We start from the raw sequence: 21,497 nt of genomic DNA on the forward strand, positions 1-21,497 counted from the left end.
GCACTACTGCTCTTAATACTCTTAATAACTATTACTCTTAATACAGGAGATTAAATATGACTTGACAGGTATAACTGAAACTTGGTGGGATGATTCCCATGACTAGAATACAGCGATTGAAGGATATAACTTGTTCAAAAAGAAGAGAAGGAATAGAAAGGGAGGGGGAGTCACACTATATGTTAAAAATATATATCCCTGAACAGAAATACAGGAGGATGGTTAGGCCTCATCTTGAGTACTGCGTCTAGTTCTGGTCTCCGCACTTCAAGAAGGATGCAGACAATCTGGAACAGGTTCAGAGGAGGGCAACAAGGATAATCAGGGGACTGGAAACAAAGCCCTATGAGGAGAGACTGAAAGAACTGGGCATGTTTAGCCTGGAGAAGAGAAGACTGAGGGGAGATATGATAGCACTCTTCAAGTACATGAAAGGTTGTCACACACAGAAAGGCCGGGATCTCTTCTCGATCGTCCCAGAGTGCAGGACATGGAATAATGGGCTCAAGTTTCAGGAAGCCAGATTTTGACTGAACATCAGAAAAAACTTCCTGACTATTAGAGCCATACGACAATGGAACTAATTACCTAGAGAGGTAGTGGGCTCTCCAACACTGGAGGCTTTCAAGAGGCAGCTGGACAGCCATCTGCCGGGAATTCTTTGATTTGGATTCCCACATTGAGCAGGGGGTTGGATTTGATGGCCTTATTAGGCCCCTTCCAATTCTACTGTTCTATGATTCTATGTGAGCTTAGTAGCTCCACCTAGAGTATCTGGATTAAAATAAATGAGGCAAGTAATAAAAGGAACATGGTGGTTGGAGTCTACTACCAACCACCCAATCAAGGAGAAGGTGAGGATGAAACTTTTGCAAAGCAAATTGCTTAAGCTACAGCTGGGAAATGAAACTGCAAAAATCTTTGCTCTCACACAGAGGCCCCATATTAAGACGAAGATGAAATCCTACAATTCTTTGCACAAGAGCCATGTTACATTCAAGCTTTCTTGACAGTCATCATCAGTAACTGAGGCTGAGTGAAGTGGAGCAAGCACATAGATAGGGCTGGTGCCAGAGGGCGGCCAGTTTGGGATGTGGCCGAGGGCCCCTGTGGCTCAGAGGCCTCCTTAGGGTGGGAGGGTGGCACTCCTGTTTGGTGATCCACAGCAGCATCAGCTCCTGCAACCCAACCCTTCTGCAGATCGCAGAGAGGGAGCTCCAAGGCACCCCCAATACAGACAGTGTGCTCTTCAATCAGCCCAGCTGCACGCCTCACCTACCTCTCCCATCAATGTGAATGCTGTGCGCGCTGTGTGCATGGCTGCCATCACTCCATCTTGGTTGAGGGCAGCGTGCAATGTGTTCATGTCATTCACACAACACAAGAAGTGGGTGGGGCACACAGGCAGGCTTATTAGCCTCATGCCACCTTTATGGGGAGGGGTGTTGGGCTATGAAGATGAGGACCCAGGGCAGGCTGGTGCATAAGGGTCCAGTCATGCCTGGCAGTGCCCTGCACCTGGAGCAGCAGGCCATCTCATGACTGTGACTTTGGCAAAAAAAAACAACAACTCCCCAAAACACTGCTAGTGTCAGAATTCAGGAAATATCAGCCATACTAATCACATTGCTGGACTTTGTGTCAAAAATCTGAAGCAGGGCCGGCGCCAGCGCCTCCTTAGAGTGGGAGGGTGGCACCTCCATTCTGTGATTGGGTCCTGTAATCTGACCCTGCTGTTGATCATAGAGAGGGAGCTCCCAGGCACCCCCCAGTTCAGACAATGTGAGCTTCAGTAAGCCTGCATGCATGCCCCACCGACCTGTCCCATCAATGTGAATGAGCATGCTCTGTGTTTGCATGCCTGCCATCACCCAAGATGGTGTCGGGGGCTTCCCTAAGGGGCTTATGCCCCTGCCACAGTCTTGGTTGATGGCAGGCATGTGTGCTATGCGCACAAGTCAACACAAGAGGTAGGTGGGGTGCATGGGAGGGCTTATTAGTCCCACACTGCCTGTATAGGGGATGTTGGGCTACAGCACTGCAGGCAAAAGGCAGGCTAGTGCCCAACAGCCCAGTCATGCCTGGCCCTGGTCCTGACCCTGACCAAAGTCCCTACCAACACAATAACACTCACTCTCACTCTCTTGCTCTCTCTGTCTCACACACACATATACAGTACAAAGATGAAACAGATGCCTGCTCTATAGCATCAAAAATTACAAGACAATGAAATACAAGCAGCAGATGTTTTGGAAGAATATAACGCCAACTGCATAAGCCCTTCTTTGGAGGTGGGAATTAGAAAACTTGGGAGTTTTTTGTTTGTTGAGAAACAATCCTTTAGGATCCTTTTGTTGGTACAACTTTGCTGCAATTTGATACCATCAATTATTCAGAAACGATGGTGAGCAACTTGGGCGTTCCCACAAGCTTTTTGATAACAACTCTGCAATATTTAATGATATCATGTAAACTCAGGGGTTTGGCAGCTTAGGAGTTGAAGTAGAAGTAATGAATAAAGAAAAGCAGATCTTAAAAATAAAAACTATGCCTTATCCTGAAACCATATGACAGAATGCTGGTTTCTAGAAAACCACAAAATATTCACCTTTAAACCTAAACTCCTACATTTTGGTAGCAGGATAGAATACATTTTGGAGGTGAAGTTATTTGTATCTATGTACTTTTAAACCTAAGGTTGTTTTAAAAAGATAAAGGGTACCTATTTTATTCTGACTTGGAATCCTAGGGTATTGTTGATCACATATTGCTCGCTCAGGTTGAACTGAAACTATTCTGTATTTACAGTGCATTCTTAACAGCACCAGTCCTCCTGCTTCAGAACATGCAACAAATAATGAAGCGGTATATAGAGTAATGCTGCTTGTGGCAAAAAATATCAACTTCACAAATACACTAATGGGGCTGAACTGATTGTGACTAACTAGGAAAAAGATCTTGGGCTTATGGTTAGCAGGCGGCCGCTCAATGAAAATACCAACTCAGTGCAGCAGCAGTGAAAAAAGAAACTCCATGCTAGTGTTAGGATCAAAATTGAACCTCAGTCGTCTGCAATACTATAGTTCACTTGCCTTACCCAAACAAAGTCAGGCATTATGGGAAATAGAACCAAAATGGCCTTTAGTCGACTTTTGATATAAAATGTCAGTTTATTCCCTGGCGACCTGGCCCTTACCTACATTCCAGTGGCTTGCATAATAAAAGCCGGTTTAAGCTGGAAACTTCCCTACTATATATCTCTTGTATCACATCCATGCCTATGACCTTGTTTATTGCTATAAAGGTGCCTTGCATAGAAATGTTATAAGCTGTTCCGCTGCCCCTCAGATCTTGACTTGTGAAACCCTTTGATATGCAAGCGTAGTAATTTTCATGTCTGTCTCCTACCCATGGGGCGCCCGGTTGCAGCCGACCACCCCTTTACTCTTCCCTTCTTCTGTAGTTGCATAGTGCTTATCTCTAGGACATGCGAAGTATGCAGACATGGAATCTAAGAGATAATCTTAGTGTTTCCACTTTCGTCCTTCCCCCTACACCCCTTTACCTCCTTTTGTCTGCCCCAAAGCTATAGTGTCTGGCAACTGCTTCTTTTGTATTTTGTGACGTATGCCCGATACTGTAAACTTCGGGGTGAGCCTATATAAACCCTATGACACCAATAAACGAGGTTCCCATGCTGGCCTGCTTCGGCTTGTAAGTATTGGGTCCCCTTTGCAAAGGTTTTTGTCTTGTGTTACTTGATCTCTGATAGTGGGTTCATTTGCACTCAACTCTGCACTCTTCCCGGGTGTAATAAGCGAGTTGGGGTTGACAGGGTGACTTGCGTGTTGGGTTTGGACCTAACACTAGCCATTACCAGGAAAGGGATGCAAAGTAAAAATGGCTCATATTGTAATGTCTGTCTCTATACAGTGTAGCTGTGTATAGTTCTGGTCACCCCGTCTCCAAAAGGAAACTATAGAACTGGAAAATTGCTGGAAATTGCAACTAAAATGAACAAGAGCTTGGAGCAGGATAAAAGATACCTACAAGCCTCCTTCATGTACAGTATCATACACATGAACGGGGCCCATATGATTAACAGGATGTGAGTCTGCACCACACACCTGCCCCAGGACATCTGTTTGTTGCGCATAAACATCTGAAGAGAGGGAAATCTAAGAACATTGAGTTCTAATGCAGTCAAATGTCCATTCTCAGTGGACAGATGTTGGAGATGGGGCCAGGGAGGCAAATGACACTGGGGGTGAGGGAGGTATCTGTTGGACTGTATGAGGTTCAACTCCAGCTTGGTGGGTTGAGGCTGCATGGGGTTAATAAGTGTAGCTAGAGAGAGATAGACTTCTTGCTGGTTGAGGCTATACCTGTCCCTTTGATCCTGCCGTCTCTTCCCTTCCTGCTAGGCTGATAAGCAAAGGAATGTTAATCTCAGTTACTTCCCGCCTTTCTCAGTTGTTCTCTTTCTCTCGAGAGGGGAGCAGACATCTTCTCTTTGTCTCTCCTCTCAAACAGGATGAGGGCGAGTACTGGGACCAGTGCTCGTTGCTCCAGCACAGCCAGTTAAGTTAGATATAGAACTCTTTCCTATCAAGCATGTGCTTCCAGAATAAAGTAGTTGTTTCTTATTTTAAAGCTTAAAGTTTCTGTCTGACTATTTTGCAGGGAAGGTAGAATCTTAGCAAAGATTCATACACACACACTAAGCTCGCTCAATACTCTCCATTCCGCAGCGCTACACAACTTTGCTATGCATCTCAATAGAGAGCAATTCTGACAGTATCAGCAGCATTGCCCCATTTCTCATTAATCATGTAGAACCCCATCACACATCTCATAAAGGTTTATAAAATCATGCATGGTGTGAAAAAAATGGATATAGAATTCTCCTCCCTCTCATAACATTCAGCTTGGAGTCATCCAATGAAATAGATTGGCAGTAGATTCAGGGCAGACATAAGAAAATACTACTTTGCACAACACATAATCAATAATATGGAATTAAATGCCACAAGATACAGTGATGGTTACTGACTCAGATCACTTAAGAACATAGGAAGCTTCCTTATATCGAGTCAGACCATTGGTCCACCTAGCTCAATATTGTCAACACTGATTGGCAGCTGCTGTCCAGGATTTCAAAAAGGATTTTCTCTTAGCCCTACCTGGAGATGCTGCAGATTGAATCTCTGACCTTCTGCATGCAAGGCATATATTCTACCACTGAGCTATGGTCCTTCCCCTATCTCAGATGATTAGTCAAATGGATGAATAGGTCTATCAATTGCTTAGCTAAGCGAACCACCAAATTCAGAAGCACTATGTCCTTGAATGCCAATTGCTAGGTGATAAAAAAAAGCAACAGTAGAAAGCTTGTGGGCTTGCCTAAGGCATCTGGATGGCCAATTTTGGAAAAAGTAAGAAACCTGCAGCAAGACTCTTCCTGGTGTCAGAGACCAGGAGTCAGATGCCTCTTTATTCCCTCTGAGATCACCTCTGGTCTCCACCTGGCAACCAAGAGGTCTTCTGTATCTTTCACAGTTGGGCAGGGGGAAAGGAGAATTCCACCTTGTGGTTTTTCCCATTACAGAGTTGCAAGAACACCTGCACTTGGCTGACTTTCTCTTCTCCTAAAGATACAGGATCAGTCTCAGGCCAAGAACCTGGCAACCCTAGGTGGAGGTGAGGTCTCCAAACTTGGAGGCAGGGCCGGCAAAATACCTATTGGACCGATTGGGCCCAATCAGGCCCCACGCTTAGCGGGGGGCCCGTGCTTGTGGGGGAATTGTGCCTTAAAGGTTAAGTGGGGCCAGGGCTGGCTCCAGGCATGCCCAGACCCCGGCAGTCCCCTTCTGCGATTCACAGCACGATTGGTACCGCGGGCACAGGGTGGGAGATCCCAAGCCGCCTGCCATTCCCCGGCTCTACTTACCTTACTCTGTGCTGTTTTTTTTGGTTGCACGCACTGCACGCGCAGGTTTGCCATCAATCAAGATGGCGGCTGAGGTTTCCCTAAGGGGCTGAAGCCTCTGCCACCATCTTGGTTGATGGCACGCATGCATGCTACACACGCACATTCCTGCCATCAACCAAGATGGCGGCAGAGGCTTCAGCCCCTTAGGGAAACCTTGGCCGCCATTTTGATTAATGGCAAACCTGCGTGTGCAGTACACGCAGCTGCAATAAACAGCAGAGAGAAAGGTAGGTGAAGCGGGGGAATGGCGGGCGGCTCTGAAGCTCCTGCCCTACTATAGCATAGGGGCCCTGCAGGTTCCCAACAGGGCCCCGCATTTGTAAATGCCGGCCCTGCTTGGAGGGAAAGGGCACACAGGGCCAGCCCCAGAACCACTGCTTCCAGATGAAGCTGTGGCGCCAGTGCCTCCCAGAGGACTCCACTCCAGAAGACCCAGGAAGACCTGAGGCTCCCTTGCTCCATCACGATAGGAGATTACTGGAGACAGCTGAGCCCCTCCTTTAAGGACAGCAGCTTCTAGTGGTGAAGGTGCTTCTAGCAATTAGGCTGCACCTGCTGCTGCTGCTGCTGCTATGTAAGGGCTCAGTTTCAGCTTGTTTCTTGCCAAAGCAACTTCAGAGCTTTGTGTTCCTAGAGCCCTGCTTTACACTTACATTTCAGGACTTGCCTTGCTTGCACAGAGCAGGACACCTATGAAGTTCTTCTGCACGAGCTATAATCTTGCAAGGACATTGGGACAAAAATGGTAACAAGTCAGAGAATGAAGCAAGTTGGCAGGTTACTGGCTCACTTTATAGTAATCCCCAGTAATGACAGAATTTGCTTGCTTCAGATCGGGGCTGGCACCAGGCATAACTAGGCCCTTGGGCACCAGGCTGCTGCGGGCCCGTGGTGCTGTAGCCCAATACCCCCCATACAGGCAGTGCAGGGCTAATAAGCCTGCCTGTGTTCCCCACCTGCCTCTTGTGTTGTATGAATGATGTGTGTGCATAGTCCACATGCCTGCCATCAACCAAGATGGTGGCAGGGGCATTAGCCCCTTAGGGAAGCCCCCACCATCATCTTGTGATAGCAATGGACCCCATCTGGTCCATAGTTTTAACAACTATGACTTTAATGCTTTTAAATGCTGGTCTATGTATGTATTGTTTGTCTTAATTTTATGTATTGATTGTTTTAATTTTGGTTGGTAATTCTATTTTATTGCTTTGTTGATTGGTGGCATTTGTTGATTTGTTGATTACAAATGCCCTAAATAAAGGAACAAATAATTTTGGTACCTTAGACAGAAAATCACACAGACAATGCTTCCCACCTTCCCCCCCCCGGTAAAAATACGATAATAATACATTTAAAAATTAACAATTTGCTATCCTTTCATGACACTCAAAATCATGTCTGAGTTGGCTGCTTCACTCTCCAATCAGTGGTACTGATGCAAACTGTAGCAGCAAAATATGTTCTTCTCCGAGTTTTTTCATTTTGCTTTCTTTCACCAGGATTAAAAAAATTATTATTTAGAATAGGAATTTATATCCTACCCTTCATACAAATTCCTAGAAACAAAAGTATCAGAGATTACTTCTCTTGTAATTATGAGACCTCAAGTTTATTTTGTGAAACTGATTGACAGGATATTTAGGACAGTCAAAGTGCAAAATTAATTTGTTGAGTATGCCAACGCAAGATATGCTTTAAGATGTTGAATTCATGGCCAAGAGTTTAGATGGCTTTAAAAAAGGGATTAGGCAAATTCGTGGAGGCTATTACTTTGATAGTTACATTCAATCTTTATGTCCAAAGGCTGAATACCAATTGCTCAAGCAGCAACAGCAGGGGTGGCTATTGCTTTCATGTGATGCTTGTGGGCTTCTCAGAGGCATCTGTTAGCAACTGTGAGAAGCAGAATGCTGGACTAGATGAATCTTTATTCAGATTAGCAGGGCTCTGTTTATCTTCTTATGTGTTTGTGTGAGTCAGAGAAACAATTTATTTTCCAAGAACAAATTATTGGAAATATTATTTTGCTAAACTTACAGAAAGTGTAATAGTCTGAAATAGTTTTTTCTGTAGTGTGTTCATCAAACAGCTTTACAATGTTGTTACGTGCCTTCAAGTTGATTTCGACTTATGGTGACCCTATGAATCAGTGACCTCCAATATCATCTGTTATAAACCACCCTGTTCAGATCTTGTAAGTTCAGGTCTGTGGCTTCCTTTATGGAAACAATCCATCTCTTTTTTGGCCTTCCTATTTTTCTACTCCCTTCTGTTTTTCCTAGCATTATTGTCTTTTCTACTGAATCATGTCTTCTCATTATGTGTCCAAAGTAGGATAACCTCAGTTTCATCATTTTAGCTTCTAGTGATAGTTCTGGTTTAATTTGTTTTAACACCCAATTATTTGTCTTTTTCATGGTCCATGGTATCTGCAAAGCTCTCCTCCAACACCAGATTTCAAATGAGTTGAGTTTTCTCTTATCCGCTTTTTTCACTGTCCAACTTTCACATCCATACATAGTGATCAAGAATACCATGGTCTGGATGGTCCTGACTTTAGTGTTCAGTGATACATCTTTGCATTTGAGGACCTTTTCTAGTTCTCTCATAGCTGCCCTCCCCAGTCCTAGTCTTCTTCTGATTTCTTGACTATTGTCTCCATTTTGGTTAATGATTGTGCCAAGGTATTGATAATCCTTGACAAGTTAAATGTCCTTGTTGTCGACTTTAAAGTTACATAACTCTTTTGTTGTCATTACTTGAGTATTCTTGATGTTCAGCTGTAGTCCTGCTTTTGCGCTTTCCTGTTTAACTTCCATCAGCATTCCTTTCAAATTATTACTGGTTTCTGCTAGTAGTATCTTCTGCATATCTTAAATTATTGATATTTCTCCCTCCAATTTTCACACCTTCTTCATCAATGCAGGGCACAATCTAATTAGATGTTTTCCTGCATCAGCACCACTGAAAAGAATGGAACCTGTATAAGAGATTATCATCCTCTTGCATGGCTCTCATTAATTTGATTGGGGTGTGTTCAGGACATCTTCCTCCTGGTTTGTGACCATAACTATTGGGCCATTTTGCTATTTGATGTTCTTTTTACATTCCATGTGAGAAAAGTGGATGTAAGCAACAGAGTGACATTGTGAATCACATAGTTGTATTCCAACAAACCATTTATAGCACTGTGTTTTACACTTTAATGTGCTCAGTCACAGCAATATCTAAAATTATATAATGTTTCCTTCTTTATTCCTTCTTAGGGTTCTCCCCCTTAGAAGGAAGGCTTGGCTGAAATGCAAAGGGAGATTAGTTTAAGGTTTAGATTTTTGGTATGTGTGTGTGAACAATAATGCCTTAAAAATAAGTCTAAAGTAAGGTGATCTCTACAAGAAGGCTAAAATTTATTTAGAAGTTTATAAAACCGTGAGTTTATTCTCTACATTTTCAGATTCAATTTGTGTGCGAGGCTTTGATCCAAACATTAACATGGTCACAGGAATATCTCCAGTTAACCCCATGTTGCCAAGTATGGGATTAGTAGCCCAGCCTCCGCTGGCAGAGGTGCCTGTCATCAAAGAGATAATTCACTGCAAAAGCTGTACACTCTTCCCTCCAAACCCAAGTAAGTGTGGCTGATTAATTTAATTAATGTTCAAAATCACTAGACCAGTTCAGGCCCTAAGTAGTTTTACCCAGGGTAACACAGGCAATCTATCCATCCCTTCTGGCAATCATTCCTTCACTTAATGTTTCAACAGGGAAAATTATCTCACAATTTGGATAGCTTTAGGCAAGCTGTTTGGAAATCCTTCTGAACACATTTTTCAAGGTTTCTTTTGGCAATACTATCAGACACCCTTGCAAAATAGCTGAGCATTCATTAAAAGCTGACATGGGATAGATATTCATCAAAATGGGTGTGCATTCTTCAGTTTTAAGTTACTGGCTAAACCTCTGGCAAATGGGAGATACTAAGAGATGCTCAGGAGGCCAAAAAGGGGCACCATGACAAACAATTGGCTCCACCATGTAGTGACATTTTGTAGGACTGTATTTTGCTGCGACACAGAAAAAGGCATTTGCTGTTCTGCATTTTCAGACTATGTCTTTGCAATACCAGGTGAACTAAGATTCCAAGGCATCAACCAGGCAAAATATAGTGTATATGTGGGCTGTGGTCAGTGGTTAGGATCCAAAGATCTGCTTTAGGCATGTGTAGTAGCTTGTTCATATCCAGCGTGGTTCTTTTACTCTTGTTTTTTGGACATCAGATTGTTATGCCATATCACAAACTAATGTGGCAAGTCCCCTCAGTTTCAAAAACACCTTGCTGTTTCAGCAGATGGGGGATTACTCTTTGAAAAACCCTTGGACTGTGGAGGACTAGTTGTGCAGGCCTGTAGATCCTGGCCGTAAAAGACAAATATGTCTCCAGTACAGGGGCTCTTTTACAGAGAGAAATGCCCATCTCCAAGCAAACCTGATAGATTGCCAGAATAGATCACTGACCTGATATATTAACAGATGTAGAATTTTACGTTACAGTTTTGTGTCATTTTAATGATTTTTTACCTTTTTAAAATTAAATTCATTGTGATGATCTTTGCCTAAATAGCTTCGATTAATTGGAGATGATACAGCAAATAACACTGAGAGCAAAGTTAACATTTTAATGGCAAACATTTGTGGTGTCAGCTGATTAATATTATAATACCCAAATCAGTTCTATGAGGGCTTGATCTCATTAGATGCTTTTCAGATTATTTGTTAAACTTCTAATCAATTTATATTCTGTCTGACATGAAATACAGGGTTGAGTAATAAAGAAAGCAAAGCCACCATCGACATGTCTCCCAGTGTGAACTTCCATTTTTTCTCTTAGATCTTCCACCACCTTCAACAAGAGAGAGACCTCCTGGATGTAAAACTGTCTTTGTTGGAGGATTACCAGAAAATGCTACAGAGGAAATTATTCAGGAAGTCTTTGAGCAGTGTGGGGATATCACAGCAATTCGGAAGAGCAAGAAGAATTTTTGTCACATTCGTTTTGCTGAAGAGTTCATGGTTGATAAAGCCATTTACCTTTCTGGTACTTATCACATTCTTTAATGGATTTTCTTCATGGCTTCTCATTTGTATTTTGTGATGTTAATATGCTTACTTTCTTTAACCTTTATCTCAGCAAGTGTTTACTGAGCTCAGGAGCTTGGGACAGAAACTGCAAGGGCACAATCATAATTGTTTCTCCACAACTTTTCCCTGTTTCCTGCTGCTTGGTGATAATTCACTAGAGAAGAAAGGCTCCCCAAATGCTACCAGGAAATCTTTGTTTCATACGGTTTATCAATATATGGTACTAACCCTGTACAGTCAGGAAAGCAGATTTTGATATCAATCACCTGTACTGTGTTCTCTCTCTCTCTCTCTCTCTCTCTCTCTCTCTCTCTCTCCAGTCCAGTGCCAATCAATGCTTCCTAACTTAATGAAAATAGCTAAGCCAAACATGAGTCTTGATCTTGTCTTGTTAGGCTATTAAATTCCTACTGGAAGTCAGGATATGGAAAATGCGAAGTTGTGGGTTTTTAAAAAAAAAATACAGAAGTATGCAAAATATTTATAGCTGCAGTCATAAAATGCATCCAAGAATATTGCCCACTTGAACAGGTGTTTTAACATAAAAATCACCATGCAGACCATAGCTCAGAACTAGGCCACTAATCCAATCAGGCATTGTAACTGATGAAGAACAGATAGTCCACAGCACAGCAAGGACAGAAGAGACAAGGGAAAACTAAGAACACAGGGAACAAATATATGACCATTTCAACATGGATTGATCAGTACTTAAGGCACACATCTGTGGATGTGTTTATTATATAGACACAAATGTAAACTGCATTTCTCTACTTGTTATTGATCAGACAAAGAACAGTAGGCTATTCAGGGGCATGTGCCATGTGCATTGTGTACAATCTCCAATTACCATGAAGACTGCTGCACAGATAGTTCCAATTTAATTACAGTTCATTTACATCTATTGTCAAGCTACAAGGCACTATGAGTCATTTTTTGGTGCTGAAGCAAGTGGTTGTAAAATGAAGAACACCAATCAATATTACTCTGACTGAGGAATCCTGAGTATGCATGTAAAACTGTCATATGCTTAAGTAGAAATGCAAGATGGGATCCTGTGTGATGGAAGAACCTGCTCCCACCCTCAACTGACACTTCATGTGCATCATTGAGGGTGAGGCATTATAAATTAGCATAAGAATGTTTTAAATCTCTGTTATATCAAAGACAATTAGCATACATTACAAGTACAATACAGGTGAGTACTTCCCACGTCTTAACATGATCATATATCTGCACTCACAGAGTCCAATGAAGAGCATGTGAAGCTGCCCTATACTGAGTTGGAGCATTAGCCTACCTAGCCTAGTACTGTCTCCTCTGACTGGCAGTGGCTGTCCAAGGTAGGGCAAGCTAGAGATATGGTTTGCAAGACAGAATGATTCAGGTCCAGACAGCAAAAGGTCATATAATGGTGTCCCTTTCTAGGCAAGGTGTGGTAAAGACACATCAGGGAGCAAATGGACAGACCACACAGTCTTTGAGGGGATGGTTGCAAGGTCAAGCCAAATACCAGGCTCAGGACAGAAGGAGCAGTAAGTGTTGATCTAGCACTGTCCCCAAAGCCCCCAAAGAGACAGACTCCTCCACAGAATCATTGCGGGTGGTGACACCAGGCCCCAAGAATAGTGATGTTCTATCATCCCCCTGATCAAAATGCTGAGGGAGATCTTGAGATGAAAAATGAAATCAAAGAAGCATCCAAACTAGGAAATGTTGTAGTAATGAGTGACTTCAGCTACCCTGACATAAACTGGCTACATATGTGTTCTAATCATGGCAAAGAGATAAAATTTCTAGATACCCCAAATAACTGTGCCCTAAAACAGTTGGCCATGGAACTGATGAGAGGGGTGGTGATCCTGAACTTAATCTCAAGTGGCGCCAAGGACCTGATGCGAGATGTAAGTGCTGTTGAACTGATTGGGAGCAGTGACCATAGTGCTATTAAATTAAAATACATGTCAACAGAAAATGTTGCCAAGAAAATCCAACATGATCACATTTGACTTCAAAAGAGGAAACTTCCCCCAAATGAACAAATTGGTAAAAAGAAAGTTGAAAGACAAAGTCCAGAGGGTCAACTCACTCTAAAATGTGTGGGAGTTGTTTAAAAACACTGTATTAGAAACTCAGCTAGAGTATATACCACAGATCAAAAAAGGTACCACCAGAGCCAAGAGTATGCCGGCATGGTTAATGAGCTATTAGAAGCAAGAAGGCTTCCTTCAAAAAATGGAAAATACAAAGGAACACAAATTGTGGCAAAAGAAATGCAAGGAGACAATAAGGGATGCTAGGAAAGAGTTTGAGGAGCACATTGCTAAAAACATAAAAACCACCACCAACAAAATCTTTAAATAAGTTCAAAGCAGGACACCATCCAGGGAGGCGGTTGGACCCTTGGACAACAAGGGAGTCAAAGGTCTGCCAAAGCAGGATAAGGAGATTGTGAAGAGTTCCCAAAGGACTTTTCCAATCTGAGCAGATAGGCAGTAAAATAGCAAATACAATTTAATGTGAGCAAGTGTGAAGTGATCCGTGTCAGGGCAAAAAAATTCTTAATTTCACATTAATTTCACTTCACTCTCATGGGGTCTGATCAGGAATGACCAGTGACTGACCAGGAATGAGAATTTGAGGTCGTAGTGGATAGCTCAATGAAAATGTCAACCCAGTGTGCAGCAACTGTGAAATAGGCAAATTCCCTCATTAGCAAAGGTACTGAAAATAAAACTGCTAATATCATAATGCCATTGCACCAAGCTATGGTGCAACTGGTGCATACTAAACTGGTGCCACATAAGTGGGAAGCCATTGGTGTGTACTAGCAGCTAGCCCAGGTGGTCCAGCTGAATTGCTAAATAAGTCTGTCAGTCCCTTAGCAGACATGGGCTGGCCATGGGCTGGCCATGGAGGTTGATATTGACGCGCCAGGCTGCTGAGTTTCCAATATGCAGGGAGAGTCTGGTAGGGTACACTCTCAATCCCAGGGCCCTGCCATTGCTGCCATTTTGTAATGGCATCACCAGTTGGCTGCTATGCATTTTGTGTAAGAATCAACTGCGACAAAGCAGAAACAGATGCTTCTGTGGGTGCTTTGTATGCATCTTCTTTTCTGCAGAACATCCACTTCTGTCTTCTGGTTCACCAGGAACTGCACTTAGGATGGAAGGTGCCTGAACTGCAGGGGCCAGAGGGCTTCCTGGACTCATCTGCTTGATGCACTTGGTAAATTGCATCAAGGCCTGGGACAGGCACATCAATACACAGTTACTGTCTGCTGTGGGTTTGAAGGTACCTGTTGGGTACTCAGTTCAGGGACTGCCAGTGGCTAGGGATGAGATCTGTTGGTTCCAACCCGATTACATTCTATCAAACTGGAATGCCATGCCATTCTGTCTTTGTTTCTGCTATCTTCTGCTTTTATCCAGTTTCATTTGTGTGTGTGTGTGTGTGAGAGAGAGAGAGAGAGTGTGTGTGAGAGTGTGTGTGAGAGTGTGTGTGTGTGTGTGTGTGTGTGTGTGAGAGAGAGAGAGAGAGAGAGAGAGAGAGAGATCACAAATGAGTGAGCAGGGGAAAGGAACAAGGTGGAAGAAAATTTAAAGGGTTACTATTACAGAGATTAAAAGGCAAGCCTAGAGAGTCTTGCCCATATTAAAAAGATTTTCTAGGCTTACCCTTTAATCTCTGTAATATTACATTTTTAAATGATATACTTCCAGAAATGTTAATGTTTTTTCCTGGCAGAGACAGAGTGGCTATGCCAATATCATAATGATATTATACAAATCTGTGGTGTGACCGCATTTGGAATATTGTGTACACTTCTGGTCATCTTACCTGAAAAAGGATATTGTAGAGTTGGAAAAGGTTCAAAAAAGGACAACCAAGATGATCAAGGGGATGGAGTGACTCCCATGTGAGGAAAGGTTGCAGCATTTGAGGCTTTTTAGTTTAGAGAAAAGGTGAGTAAAAAGTGACATGATAGAAGTTTATAAAATTATGCATGACATGGAAAAAGTGAATAGAGCAGTTTTTCTCCCTTTATCAACACTAGAATTCATGGACTTCCAATTAAGCTGAATGCTGGAATATTCAGGACAGATAAAGAAAGTACTTCTTCACATAGTGCATAGTTAAGCTATGGAACTCATTCCCAGAGGAGGCAGTGATGGCAACCAACTTGGAGGGCTTTAAAGAGGATTAGACAAATTCATGGAGGATAAGGGTATCAAGGGCTGCTAGCCATGATGGCTATGCTCTGCCTCCATAATCAGAGGCAACATGCTTCTGAATACCAGTTGCTGGAAATTGCGCAGGGGAGGGGACTCTTGTGCTCAGATTCTGCTTGCAGACTTGCAGTGGGCATCTGGTTGGCCACTGTGAAAACAGGATGCTGTACTAGATGGGCCACTGGCCTGATCCATCAGGCTCGTCTTAGTCTGGAACCAGCTATGGGTTATGTAGTCTTGTATCTAGAAGGTTATGTGAAGCATGACTCCTTGGAGATACCCTGCTTGACAGTTTCATGGACCATTCTCTACTATTCTTGCCTGCACCCTGAAGGGGTTTGAATGCCTCTTGCAGTTCCTGGGCTTGGTGTGGTGGTTGAGTCTTCTTGGACTGCATCGTGGGTCTGAGGAGGAGTGACCAGATGGAAGATGAAGGTAGAGATACTTTTTCACAAGTGGAGGCTAGAAGGCTCCCTGGGGTGGTTCCTACTCTATGGAAGTTTCTAGTGAGTTGGCTGCTTCACTGGCTGTGGTAGTCGGGAATTCAACTTCTCTCTGTCCTCTAAATTGTCAGGTGCCTCTTCTGGTAGGGAAGGTTAAGGTCCTGAATCTTCACAAACTCCCTTATGTTAAAAAGTTCGGTGAACAAACAAAAAAACAGCCATCAGGCAAAACAGCAGATAGGCTTGAACTTTTCTCCCTGGTGTGCTTGGGGGTTATTTGTAAGGAGTTTTAATTCAAAAGTAGATATTCCCCATGTGTTGTCTAAAGGGATACACTCCTTTTCACTCACTTCTACTTCATTCCCATTCATTGTGTTGTACATGTAAACCAGGCCTTACTCTGGAGTCATGAGGGGGAAGTTGCTGCATGTTTCCCTCGTATCTTCATTCTTAACCAGAAAGGAGAAATAGCTTGGCATCTACTGGGTCCTCCCAGGCTTCATTTTTGTAGAATACTGTGCTGAAGTTCTAGCCCTGACTGTATTCTAGTGTGGCAGAGGAGCTGCTGTGAGTTAGGCAGACGCTTTGTTTTAATTACACTGAATTACTGTTTTTCCTAGATGATCTTTATTATGTTTTCAAACATAAAACATTCTGAAATGGCAATGGAAGAGTGTAATTTTCCAAGCCTATAATAGACAAGAGACATAAAAATAGAATACATAATTTATTGCAACTGCATCTTCATGTTACATTAGAATAGAGCCCTACTGCTGTCATTTACAATATAAAGGTAAATCACACCCCAGTCCGAGAAATGCTCTGCTAGCAAAGTCCTTTATGTTTCACTGAGGTTTGTGATGGTAACAGTGTTACAAGGATTGAGTTTTCACTTTGTGTCACTATGTGCCAATTTGGCAGAAGGAGCCCTTCACTGAGCAAAGGAAGTAATAAACATTTATTGGTGCAAGTCCTATTCTGTCTCCTCTTACCTAACATTGTCATGAGAGGCCACTACAGTAGTGCCCTGCTTCTCGGCGCCCCGCTTTTCAGTGTTCCGTTAATACGGTGCCAGCAGGGCGACCAGCTGGAGGGGGGGCTGGAGCTCCCCGCACTCCAGCTGATTGCGCTGGAGGAGAGGAAGATCAGCTTCTCCTCCTCGGGGGCAGTCAGACTTGTGTACTCCAGGTGATAGCACCAGAGGAGGGGAAGATCTGATCTTCTCCTCCTCCAGTGCGATCAGTGGGTTAGGTTCCAGACCCCGCACGACAGCTGATCCACTTTCCGGCAGTTTTCGCTTTCCAGCGGGGGTCTGGAACCTAACCTGCCGTATGAGTGGGGCCTACTGTATTGCCACGGTGAAGGTGTTTTGCTTTTTTCTTACTTGAAGAAGAGGGGACCTGTTGACCCAGGTTGTAAACTGATATATGATTTGGGGTAGAGAGAAAATGTGCACAATTTCAAAGCTTTCTTTAGTTCAGGGGTGAGGGAACCTGTGGTCCTCTTAAGATGTTGCTGGACTACAACTCACATAATCTTTGACTGATGGACATGTTGGCTGGGGCTGATGGGAGTTGGCATTTAACAGCATATGGAGGGCTACAGGTTCCCCACTGCTGTTTTAGTTGCATAATTGTTCAGGCAGAGGCAATTTGATGGGTATTCTATCTGCCTCAGGACAGAAATGTCATTCATCTTTCTAAAATGTTTGGGAATGTCTGAACACCCCTTGAAAACAGCTTAAACTGCATGTGTTTGGGCCTGCATTTGGAGGTCAATGATAAGCTGGCAGATGGAGAAAAGTAAAATATATTCATGCTTGCTTCTTATTAGCTTGCATATACATAAATGGATTTTAATGCTTTAAAAAAAAATTCTGTTACACTTTAGGATGTGGTGGGATATGTGAGAATTAATTAATTAATCTGGAGCTTTTGAATTGATGGGCTTGTTCAGGTGACCTGTTTATTGAGCATCCTGATTTGCTTGCACAAAACCTATACAGAGGTTCTATACAGAGGTCCTTTCTTCACTGAGCATTCATCCTGATTTGTTTGCACGGAGGTTATATTTTTCCCTGTCAATCAATCACTATTCTACACTTTGTAGTGCATTTCACCATCACTTTCCTAACTGCAAAATATCTGTAGTTTTTTAGAGGATTTGTGCACCAAAGCAGCAGAGCCCTTTAATCCACTTTAATTGCTCAAACCTAAATTGTGATTAAATCCCTCTCCCTAAATAGTGACAATCTGGGGGCAACCCGTGAGATGGATTTTTGCATGCTTTGACATGTGGGATGTCACATGTGGGATGCTTTGACATGTGGGATCCAGGTCTCTATTGGATGTAGTCACAAATCAAAAGAAATGATCCTCATAACCTCTGTCAGTACCCCAAACCTTCTGTTTCTTCATTTTGTTTTAAGAGATGAGCCACTAAGGCTGCAATCCTAACCATGCTTACTCAGAAGTAAGTCCAACGAATTCAAATGGGCGTACTCCCAGGTATTGTGGGGTTAGTTGATCCAAACTTTGTAATGCTCAATCCAAAATGTATGATGTTGATTGCTTTTTTTGGTTCAGGTTTCACCCCTCTTAGGAGAGTTTCATATGCCATGCTATTTGGGTTACCAGCTACCTAGGCAGTATAAGATCTCCCATGAAGGAAGTGTCCCTGCCTGAGCTTAGGGTGGGTTCTAACAGGTTTTAAACAGTAAAAATATTTAAGGGGAAAGGCCTGAGAAAAGGTCTTTAGAAAAACTAATTTACTTTAAAATATCAAACATTTACAAAATTTACATAATGATATGGTATAAGAGCATAGAACACAGACAAAAACAAGATTAGCAGTGTTGGCAATAAACAAAACCCTTACTATTCCTTCGAGAAATAGGTGTAAAGCAGATGAACAAATAACTGACTACATTGGCAGATAACTGATTACAAAACATTGAGCTAAAAGGTACCGTGAGTTTCTAGGTGGAAGGTTAGCTATATCAAGCTTTCCCAATATTTTTATGAGACAGAGGGAACAATCCAATCGTTCAGCAAAGCTATTTAGACAGCAAGAAAAAGTTCATTTTAACTGAAGGTGGTGCCATGTGTCAGTTTATTGTACTAATGCATGCAGATGTTGCAGTGTCCACATGACACTGGCCTCATTAAGATGCTGCCCCTTATTATTTTCCCATGTAAACCACGTGTTAGTGTTTCCACAGAAAACCAATAAATAAAAACACCACTCAGAAATGGTAAATGGAGATATGGCATTTTGATGAGGACAATGTCATGAGGATGATGCAAAAAAACAAAACCCTTGCATGTATCAGGAGCACTGAGTCTACAATAAATTGCTGTGTGGAAGCACCCACAGTGAAATGATGCCTTAAGCAGTTCAGTAGAGACTTATATCACAATATCAGTCTGTTTTCTTCTAATAGCTACAACACTTTGGGCTCAATAAAAGTGATAAGTGCTTTTAAAATGTAGATGGGTGAGTTTATTTATTACACTAATTTTAACGCACTTTTCAGCTGAAAAAAAGTTCCCAGAAAAAATATCAGTAATAGGACAGTCCCCGCTTTCAGGTTAACAGTCTACAAGAGGACATAAAAGGAAAAGGCACTGAGAGACAGGAGGAAGAAAGCAAACTCAGGTAATAGTTTTTAGATATAAAGTTCTTCTAGCAATGACCTGGAATGTAAAGGAGAGGAGGCACTGAGGCAACTGAGAGGCCCTACAGTCCTATCTCTTCCTATGTCTGATGGAGTGTGTGTGTATGTGTAACTTCTTGTTTCTCAGAAGCCAGTGTTTTAATATGAACATTAAGTCATTGACATGATGAAGAGTGAATAAGAAAAGAATTGATTAAAGCAATTTTCTGAAAGTGCTAACATGAAGAAAGGAAGGAAGAGTTGACATGTTTTCACTTGTTGTTTTCAGGTTATCGCATGAGATTAGGATCTAGCACAGACAAAAAGGATTCAGGTCGACTTCATGTTGATTTTGCACAGGCAAGAGATGACTTTTATGAATGGGAATGTAAGCAAAGAATGCTGGCTAGAGAGGAACGTCACAGGCGTAAAATGGAAGAAGATCGAATGCGGCTTCCATCTCCTCCAGCGATAATGCATTACTCCGAACATGAAGCAACTTTGCTGGCTGAAAAATTGAAAGGTAATGGAACATTTTCCAACTGTATTATCAGAACGCTAATAAACCTACAACTCTGTCACAAGAAGATAGTTAGTATTTCATGCTAGCATGCAACAAAACAGGCCTCTTTCTTATTTCCCTTTGTGGCGCTAAAGCTGTGTGACAACACAGGTTTTAGCCTGCACTATGAGAGGGAAGAGAGGGAAGCATATCAGTCAAGCCTAGGGTTGCCATATTCCAGTTCCACAAATCCGGGCAGGTCAATTTGCATATTATGCAAATTATTTGCATATTAATATTTGGATTGTCCAGTTGTTTTGTTTTTGTGCCTAGGAATTACCACCAAAAACTGGGGAAAGATGTGAGAAATCTTTTTTTTAAAAGCAACATTTTCAGCCTTAAATGCCTAGACTCTAGTTTCCAACACTATGGAATATTGATTGATTGATTAAGAGGACTTATATCCTGCCCTTCTGCTGTTAAAAACAGAGCTCAGCACAGCTTACAAATATAATAAAAATAATAAAAATACACAATCAATATAAAAACATAATAAAAACACAATATAGCAACAAACAAAGTAAGTCAGGGCAGCAGTACGGTTAACCATATACGATATATTTCAGAGATGTGGTGGGTGGAGAAAAACAAGAAGCCAAAATGTTAGGAAAAGGAGTCTTTCACACCACATGCTCAGTTCTAAATACTGTTGCAGCAAGTTTTACAAGTTCCTCCAGTATTTCACTGGTGCAGGCACTCAGACATTCAAAGTACTGTATGTTTCTTAGGTTTTATAAAAGCAGAGCTTTGCTTAACTCAAAATTTCTTCTCCCTTTGATCAACCACATCTACACAGGTTCCACCTCCATACTCAAAATGAAACTGAGCCTGGAAGTGTACAACAACCCCACACATACCTTGCTAATTCGATTATCAATGCCAGGATGTCTGTCTTATCGACTACTCTCCTGCTCCCCCCCACACACACACACACACCGGGCATCATGAAAGACCCAGTCCTGGGCTCAGAAAGAAAATAAATATCTGGTCCTCTTCAAAGTATTGATAAGCCTCTTGTTTTAATTGAAATAATAATTATAAATTATAATTAGATTACCAATGCCAGGATGTCTGTCTTATCGACTACTCTCCTTCCCCCCCCCCCCCGGGCATCATGAAAGACCCAGTCCTGGGCTCAGAAAGAAAATAAATATCTGGTCCTCTTCAAAGTACTCATAAGCCTCTTGTTTTAATTAAAACGCTCTGGTAACTTCAAGATTGGATTACTGTAATGCGCTCTACGTAGGGCTGCCCTTGAAGACAGTTCGGAAGCTTCAGCTGGTGCAGAACGCAGCTGCCAGATTATTGACGAGGACCAGTCGGTCTTCGTATATAACACCTGTCCTGGCGCGTCTGCACTGGCTTCCTATTTGCTTCCGGGCGAGATTCAAGGTGCTGGTTTTGACCTATAAAGCCTTACACGGCGTGGGACCTCAATACCTTGTGGAACGCCTCTCTCGCTATGAACCTA

At 42.4% G+C, this 21,497-nt stretch overlaps 1 protein-coding gene across 11 annotated transcripts in view; it reads left to right on the plus strand.

Annotated features, from left to right (window-relative positions):
- Positions 1-21,497, plus strand: part of ENOX1 (ecto-NOX disulfide-thiol exchanger 1) — a 611,398-nt gene that overhangs the window by 406,546 nt on the left and 183,355 nt on the right. For 9 of the 11 annotated variants that reach the window (XM_061629891.1, XM_061629898.1, XM_061629899.1 and 6 more), the window contains 3 exons: positions 9,447-9,620; positions 10,881-11,087; positions 19,754-19,987. In XM_061629891.1, the coding sequence (XP_061485875.1) occupies positions 9,447-9,620; positions 10,881-11,087; positions 19,754-19,987 (615 nt within the window). Of the gene's footprint in view, positions 1-6,610; positions 6,770-9,446; positions 9,621-10,880; positions 11,088-19,753; positions 19,988-21,497 lie in introns of those variants that run through there. The other 2 variants (XM_061629901.1, XM_061629900.1) reach the window with 2 other exon arrangements.

This window comes from Rhineura floridana, chromosome 5, assembly GCF_030035675.1.
Source record: "Rhineura floridana isolate rRhiFlo1 chromosome 5, rRhiFlo1.hap2, whole genome shotgun sequence".
NCBI lineage: Eukaryota > Metazoa > Chordata > Lepidosauria > Squamata > Rhineuridae > Rhineura > Rhineura floridana.